We start from the raw sequence: 9,540 nt of genomic DNA, 5'->3' as shown, positions 1-9,540 counted from the left end.
GTCATTTTTCATTCCATGATATTGGAGTGATTCATATGTTGAGTAGTGTGCGAGTGTTATTAACGAGTATTCGGTCAGTAAATATGTCCTTCCACCTCTCACATTCCTAAAATAAAAGGTGAGAGGTTTACTAATCGGTCGGTGCTGCTTGCTGTTCTAGTTGGTATAATTAAACAGAACTAGCTGGACCGGTTTCTACAGCTTGCTTTTTCTCAGGAGGCAATTTGTTAAATTATTTACCTAGTTTGGCAATGTACTCTACTCCCTAACTGTACCCAGTGTGCAGGGATGTGCTGTGAAACACGATCTGGTGGCCACTGGGTGTATAAAAGAAGTGTAATCTCCGTCTGGTATTCATAGTGTTGTGCTGTTTAATATTACCATATAATGATGTCAAACATACTGTGACAGCTGCCAAGATACATGTATCAGCCGGTTAGACGGTTTGTGTAAATTAGGGATGATTTTTCCCACTAGTGGTGTACAAAGTATATACACAGACTGCAGTTGTAACTCTTCCTATTTTATTGACTTATTGAAAATAAAGACTTTCTAAAAAAAAAAAATGTACATTTCGGTTTGTTTACTAAAAATAGAAAAACAAAGGACTTTTTTTTATTATGAGAAACATTTCATACACATCAGTTCTCTAAATATTCAGTTTAAACAATGTATGCAAAACATTGAAATATTGAAAGTAATTTTATGATGATGATAAATGTGAAATTAAATTGAAAATAATAAATAAAGTTTTTGGCAAGATTTTCATGTGTGTGAAGGCAACCAGCTAAAATATATGCAAATTGAACTCCGTTTTTTTCAAAATACATATATTTAAATTGGATGGAAGTTGTTTGTTATATATTTTAAAGTGGCATCAAAAAGAAATGTAAATAACGTTAATAGAACCACTCTATCTAGAAGGTGTGAATACTAAGACAATAATCTAATATCGCCCCCCCCCAATTTTTATTTATGGCCCCCACTCACCACTCAGGGGTGGGGGCCAGGGGGGAGGACAGTAGGTCGCCCCCCCAATTTTTATTTATGGCCCCCACCCACCGCTCATGGGTGGGGGCCGGGGGGGAGGACAGTAGGTCCCCCCCTTATTGTTATTTAGGGCCCCCACCCGCCGCTCAGGGGTGGGGGCCGGGGGGGAGGACAGTAGGTCACCCCCCAATTTTTATTTATGGCCCCCACCCACCGCTCATGGGTGGGGGCCGGGGGGGAGGACAGTAGGTCCCCCCCCTTATTGTTATTTAGGGCCCCCACCCACCGCTCAGGGGTGGGGGCAATAGGTTTTTTTTTTTTTTACAATGAGCAGGTAATGGCTGTTCACTGCTTACTAGACATGCCCCTACTTGCGGTATAGCGAGTAGGGGCATAATTTACTAATATTAAGTAATCTTTACTTAGTATTAGTAAATGTGGCTGAAAGACCAATTTAGGTCTTTCAGCCTTTTGGTAGATAGCTCCCTAATACCGTGGGAATTAGGGAGTTATCTACTAAGCGGCTGCTTATTTTATGTATTTTATGTTATTTTTAAGTGATTTCCCTATCCACATTTGTTTGCAGGGCACCTGTCCTACTCGTACCCCCATTTTACTTCCTTTTGCAGCCCTCTAGCCCTTTCCAGGACTTTTTTGTGCCCAAAAGTTCGGGTCGCTATTGACTTCAATGGGATTTGGGGTCGGAGTCAAGTTCGGGGTCAAGTTCGATCCCGAACCCGGACTTTTTTTCAAAGTTCGGCCCAACCCGCCGGACCCGAACATCCAGGTGTCCGCTCAACTCTAGTAGGGATGTTTGTATATAATGAATGCAGAGTGTGTGTTTGTGTAGGGATGTAGTGTGTATATAATGAATGCAGAGTGTGTGTTTGTGTAGGGATGTAGTGTGTATATAATGAATGCAGAGTGTGTGTACTTGTATAGGCATATAGTCATGGGAATCCCCTGGATTTTTCAGCTTGTTCTGCTATTTTTTGTGTGAGATTGAAAATACACTGCAATACCGGCGCTGTGTATGGAGAGATCGGGATAGGAAGCAACATTTTAACCCAGCTTCTCTCCTGACTGAATCTGCAGGGGAGCAGCACATGCAGCCAGCAACTCCCAGACTGCAGAGACAGCCTACAGATCAGGTAAGTGAGGGATGGGGGAGGGGGAGAGATACCCTGTAGATCAGGTAAGTGAGGCATGGGGGGGATTCACCTACAGGAAGGGTCTGCAAGGAATGGGGGGGATTCACCTACAGGAAGGGTCTGCATAATATATTGATGAGACAGCCGAGGGGTCAAAAGTATTTTGACCCCTCGGCTGTCTCATCAATATATTATGAACAGTAGGAAATCTTCCTATAGAATACTTTTTATGTATTCTTTTGTTTTAATCCATCACATTATTTCCGGGATCTCCTAATCCTGTATACTGTACCCTTTTCTATACACGGGTGTTTCTTGCTGTGTACTTTTTCAAACACGGAGTTTACACTCCATTGCCTAGCAACCGCGTTGCACGTCATTACGCACGCCCAAAGTATCACGTGAGGTGCCGGGACACTTCCGGGTTCGGCTAGCTGCACGCACGAGATTGGTGAGTTGATAGTTTGTATTTCATATTTAAACGTTGTTCATGTCACTTATTGTTTGATCTTGAAAAAGACCCTTAGGGGTCGAAACGTCGATTAGATGCGTTACACTTTGTTGTAAACTTTTTTTGCCACATTAAATACACGGAAAAAAGTCCTTCTCAGTGCTCCTATTAATCTCTGGTTATATATATATATATATATATATATATATATATATATATATATAGCGAGAATCGCATATTGGGAATGTGGGGCCCGGGACTCCCTGAATAGTGAGGGATACCCAGGACCGCCGGGGACCACAATCACATACAAATTTAAATAACTGTTGCCATTAGATAAGCCTAGCTGCCACGTCAAGACAAACCTCTTAGGTGGTCTCTACACTAACCATTCACCTTGCTTCCTTGAGCTTCAGGCAAAAAATCTCTAATGAGACAGAAAGGGGTATTTTATAAACCCCTACACACTTATTAACCCTTAATATGGAACAATGTAACATGGGCGGGAAGCATTGTAACATAGCTGTGTGATGCAAAATAAATACAAATACACAAAAAATACTTGGTGAAAGGTGAGTTGTGGTCACTTGACACACTGTGACTTTTACTTCCGTCTTGGTTTTCAGGTATAATGAAGGGAATGACAAGACACCATGTGGATCCGTAAGGCATTTCCGAAGCTGGAGCCGCAGGTAAATTGACAAGTAGAAAAACAATGGAAGGTGCTCTCAGTAAATCATGCCAGATCAGAGACCCTGTCACTGAGGTTACCGCTTAAAGATATCATTCTACTAATTACGTGACCATTATAATTAAACGGAGAACAGGAACAGCGAATATACCTGAGCACGTGAGGGAATTAAAATGTGCCTCTGATAATTACATCATCTGACGAGACGTACAATTAATCGGCTTAGAAACCAGTTGCCATGCACAATGTGTTCCTGGGTGTAGAAAGCTGTTATTGAAAGCCATTGAGACGTGTTTTCGTTCAGGCAGATTGAGCCAATTAGAAGTACAAAGCAACAGTTTGTCAGCTACAGTCATCGAGAGCTTCGTGATCACTCTGTGTGCTACAGGCCCTTACTGCTTTACAACGTTTATGGCAAAATAGCAATAAAATTAATTATTCAAACTCAAAAACAAAGAATTTACACATAACTCTGAATGTGCAACCAATAAATACAGAGAAGAATGAGACATACACACTCGCACTTACACACACACTCGCACTTACATACTCTCACTATTACACACACTCTCATTAATACACATTGTCACTTACACACTCTCACTAACACACACACTCTCACTAACACACACTCTCTCACTGACATACACATTGTCACTTACACACTCTCACTAACACACACACTCTCACTAACACACACACTCTCACTAATACACACTCTCGCTAATACACACACTCTCTCACTGACATACACATTGTCACTTACACACTCTCACTAACACACACACTCACTAACACACACACTCTCACTAACACACACTCTCACTAACACACACACTCTCACTAATACACACTCTCTCACTGACATACACATTGTCACTTACACACTCTCACTAACACACACACTCTCACTAACACACACACTCACTAACACACACACTCTCACTAACCCACACTCTCACTAACACACACACTCTCACTAATACACACTCTCTCACTGACATACACATTGTCACTTACACACTCTCACTAACACACACACTCTCACTAACACACACACTCTCACTAACACACACACTCTCACTAACACACACTCTCACTAACACACACACTCTCTCACTGACATACACATTGTCACTTACACACTCTCACTAACACACACACTCTCACTAACACACACTCTCACTAACACACACTCTCACTAACACACACTCTCTCACTGACATACACATTGTCACTTACACACTCTCACTAACACACACACTCTCACTAATACACACTCTCACTAATACACACACTCTCTCACTGACATACACATTGTCACTTACACACTCTCACTAACACACACACTCTCACTAACACACACTCTCACTAACACACTCTCTCACTGACATACACATTGTCACTTACACACTCTCACTAACACACACTCTCACTAACACACACTCTCACTAACACACACACTCTCTCACTGACATACACATTGTCACTTACACACTCTCACTAACACACACACTCTCACTAACACACACTCTCTCACTGACATACACACTCTCACTTACACACTCTCACTTACATACGTTCACTATTACACACACTCTCATTAATACACACACTCTCTCACTGACATACACACTCTCATTTACACACTCTCAATTACATACGTTCACTATTGCACACACTCTCATTAATACACACACTCTCACACTGACATACACACTCTCACTTACACACTCTCACTTACATACGTTCACTATTACACACACTCTCATTAATACACACACTCTCTCACTGACATACACATTGTCACTTACACACTCTCACTAACAGACACTCTCACTAACACACACACTCTCACTAATACACACACTCTCTCACTGACATACACACTCTCACTTACATACGTTCACTATTACACACACTCTCACTGACATACACAGAGTGTCACCTACATACTCTCACTAATACACACACTTTCTCACTGACATACACAGTGTCACTTACACACTCTAACTTACACAGTCTCACAACATTGTCAGTTACACACTCTTACTAACACCACACACATATTTGCTTGCTTCTTCAACTACAAGGATTCTACAGTGGAGATATTTAAGCTGTATAGTAGAGCTCCGCTACACACACACACACACACACACACACACACACACACACACACACACACACACATAGTCACTTGCAAACTCTCACTAACACACACACAGTCACTCAAACTCACACCACTTTACATAAAGTCACACTTTATTTTCACACACACAAACACAGCACTTTACAAAAATTCATACAATAAGCATTCCCCCTTAGCCATGGGTGCTGTGAAGATGAGAAGAGGTCCAGGCTGCAGGATGCTGTTCTTCTTTCTGCTGGGGGAGCAGGAGAGCCGTTCACTCTGAGCACAGGCTGCTTCCTGCTCCCTTAACTGTGTGTCCGGTGTTCACAGGCAGGGGGTAACCGGGATACCAGGTCATATCAGATGATTGCTATTATGTCCTGATATGTAAAACCGTAGAATTTAAAGATGATGTACTTTCTTTTTTCCATGACTGTATATATAACCCTCACACTTGGTTACCTACCTCTTGTAACAGGAGGGTGACTTCCCCGGTGTCTAGAAGGAATCTGGCTGCAAATCTGCATTCTTTGCTTCTGGTGTCTAATTCACATTATGTAAGGAAGTGTTATATACTTATTTTTACCATCACTACCACGCAGGAGGAGAGCGGGGGCAGTCAGCACACTGTGGTAATGGACTCATACTGGAGTTCCAAGATGGAGTCTTGTTAAGGGAGAGAGTTAGAACTCCTCACCTGGACTGCATAACTTTACAGGGCCCCTTGCAGGCCATAGAGCTCAGCTGGGTTCCTTAATGGGTACTGTGTTTATCCCCCTGAGGGCGGCCTTGTTTATCATATGAATACTGTGAGTTGATGGGACACATGAAGTCGGTAAAGGGGTATATAGGTGCACCACAAATCGGACAAGCAAATCGAAACTTCATGGCAGAGTTGGTGGTGAGTACAATATCTGCCACTCGTTATCAGCTCTGAGAATGATGTTTGCCAGCAGACTGATAATAAATACCAGGTGATCTGTAAAAATCACACAGTGATAAGCCAAACCCCAGGGGTCAGAACTCTCCGAGTCTGAGAGAGAGTCCGCTGGAGATCTCTGGAAGAAACTATTCTATGTTTGTGCGGATGGCCTTAATTGAATGTGCCACTATGGCCATCTAGCTCAAACCCACAGTTGGGTAAACTAAATGATCTGTAAATAAACCTTAATGTAAAGCTCACAAAACCTGCTTAACAAACCCCAAACCTCTCCAAACTCACTAATGGGTGGGAAAGAAGCCCATTTGGACATTTTGTTGCAGGCCCATATTTCTTAATGCCTACACTTCGAGCAGTGTAACCAATATGATAAGCTGTAGGTGTTATCACTATTACCTTTAACAAATCGAGAACATTCTTTATTCAGCCAAATATGATGACACCATTCCATATAAAGTTGTGCTAATGTTCTGAATGGAAGTGATTACTGCTGTTTTACTGGGAGATTCAAGACGATGTCAGCGACCCAGGAGAGGAACCAGTCTGACCTCTTATGTGAAAATCTCAGCAAGTGACTTAGAAATCACTGGCTGTTAATCCGCAATCACTTTGCAAAACCCGAAAAGCTAGAACATGTATTTCTAAAGTATGTCGGTAAGTGACCAGGAAGCAAATGGCTCTCACTGATTTTTTTAAAATCCTGCCAAGTCACTTTATTTAAAACTGAGTTCTAAAATATAGCCAAAAGCAGAATATTTAGTACATTTCTTCTAAACAAGACTTAATAATGCGGGAAACAGGTTCTTTAGCAATGTGAAAAGTTTAAAGAATATACAGATTTACAATGATACCATTAATCTGAGGTTAGCTGTGAGTGAAAAAAGTTATTTCTTGACATAACAATAGAAATAATAATAAGAATTATATCGGACGGGTTTATTTACTAAAAAGTACATTCTAGTGAAATAGATGTATACACCTTTCATCAAATTTCAGTTAAAATAGTCAAGCTGTGAGTTGAAGATATTTTTGCAAAATCAGCTGTTTTGGTAAATACATTTTGCAGAGATATGGTAATAAATGATTGTTTTTTTTTGTAATTTAGGTCCAATATAAGCAGCTGTATACCCGCGTAGGGAATATTTACAGATTTTAACCAGCGACTGCTAGAGGTTTCATTTATGGGATAATGTGCCAGAACCAGTCACTAGCCAACCAGCACCTTTCACTTTCAGGCACATCTTCTGCTATTTATGACACCCCACTCACCCCCTTTCCCTCCCCTCCGCTAACATCAGTTGCTTTAACTGTTTAACTCTATCAGATTGATCAGTATTGCTTCAGACCTGAGGAAGAGAGGAACACTCTTAAAAGCTTGTCTTTTAAATATTATGTTAGTTTAATAAAAAAAAGGTATCATTGCATACTGCAATACTATGGGATTTTGGCATTATATTACAGTGGGACCTCGGTTTACGAATCTAATGCGTTCTCCGGGTCGTTTCTTATTGCGAAATATTTGTAAACCGAAACGCGGTTTCCCATAGGAATGCATTGAAAACCCAATTAATCTGTTCTGGAGGTCAGAAAAAAGTCAAAATGAGTTAGCTTGGAAACCAACCCACAATGCAGAACACACAATAAAAGGCATGCAAACGACGAAGCTCAACTCGCTACCTTTTCACAGCTTGAGAAGTGCACCAAAAAGTCCCAAAACAACTGCAAACAGTTTCCAGAATGGCTCCAAAGCTCCATGCAAAAGCCGCTCCAACACCTCCACACTCGACCCCACGTGCTACCCACAGGCTCCAGCATGCAGGGGGCGGTGCTATAAACCTCCCAGGTGCAATGCATCCTGGGGAAACTTTCTTTGTATTGCGAAAAACACAAATACACACACCAGTCAAGCCATAAGACTTGCTTTTCCCACCGAAATCTCACTTTAACAGCGCTCTCACTACTGCAAGGGATTCTGGGTAGGCATATGCAAATGAGCTCAGAACCACGTTTTTGCCTCATAATTCCACTTTATACATGAATTCCTTGGAGTATGTGTCTGCTGTATACAACCGCTTTGAATATATATATATATATATAGAATGATGCTTGAAGTTCCTTGCACTCTGCCTCCACGTTACAGTAGCGAGTGCTGTAAGCCTGGGGTTCAATATCCAAATTATTTATGAATTAATTGGCTAGCACTCCCGGTCTTTCAAAGGTAAACGTTCCATGTTAAAACATATGTGGATCAACGTTTCACTCCCCGTCCAGGATTTTCCTCAGATCATAGACCATAGACCGGGGACTGAAACGTCGACCCACGTATGTTTCATTATTGGTATATATTGGTATAATATGTATTCAATAAATATATAATACTGAAATGTAGATATTTTACTGTTCCCCCTTTTTTTCCCTGTATCAGTTACTTTTTTTATTTTTGTTTATTGATCTAAGAGTCAAATGGATGGAAGATGTATATTTCAATATAAAGATAATATTTATATATTTTGCATAACACTTTTTGTGTCCTTTTTGTTCGTCCAACTAGTTTTTCCAAATCATTTGCAACAAAATGTATCTGAGCCAATCTGCCACAAAAGCGAACTTTGGAGCCCCCATTTTTTTTTTGGTGCTAACTGATGCCACTGAACTGAATGTTTCTGCATTGCTTCTAGTCTTTCACAGGAAAACGCAATTGCCATAAATTAAAAGTGATTTTAAAGAAAATTTTAGTTTAAAAAACTTATTAAAAATACAATAAGGTCCACACATTTAAAAAAAAGACTTACTGAAAATAATCAAAGGGTAATAATGATTTAACTGGTAATGTTTCTTTAATTAATACCTTCAAAGAGTGAAATGTAGAAATTCCACCATAGAAATTCCCAAAAAACATGTGTTACAGGATTGAGCTGCTCAGGAGGATAATTGAGTTTGCCATGGGAGCACTGCAGGTAACCAGAGGCAGATTTGAATTGATCTGATGGGCAGGCAGATCCCTCCCATAATGCTGACTATATTAGGACTGTGACCCATGGTTTATAGCAGCACACAGGGGACAAGGTGCTGAACAGTTACCAAGGTGAGTCATTTATATTCTGAATATTCTGTATTGTATTCAGGCTGGAATTCAATATTCTGCTATGAAGAAGTTTACTTATAATTGTACTAGTACGAAAATCT

The 9,540-nt window shown here is 40.6% G+C and overlaps 1 protein-coding gene across 1 annotated transcript in view; it reads left to right on the top strand.

The window, feature by feature from the left end:
• The first annotated feature begins 1,316 nt into the window (after positions 1-1,316).
• The window catches only part of LOC134575534 (pancreatic lipase-related protein 2-like), a 34,946-nt gene continuing 26,722 nt past the window's right edge, over positions 1,317-9,540 (top strand). The window contains exons 1-2 of the mRNA XM_063434831.1: positions 1,317-1,324; positions 3,219-3,284. Coding sequence (XP_063290901.1) covers positions 1,317-1,324; positions 3,219-3,284 — 74 coding nt within the window. The remainder of the gene's footprint in view (positions 1,325-3,218; positions 3,285-9,540) is intronic.

Source organism: Pelobates fuscus, chromosome 10, assembly GCF_036172605.1.
Source record: "Pelobates fuscus isolate aPelFus1 chromosome 10, aPelFus1.pri, whole genome shotgun sequence".
Taxonomy (NCBI): Eukaryota; Metazoa; Chordata; class Amphibia; order Anura; family Pelobatidae; genus Pelobates; species Pelobates fuscus.
Note: the sequence above shows the minus strand (reverse complement) of the source record. Positions and strands in the feature narration are given on the sequence as shown.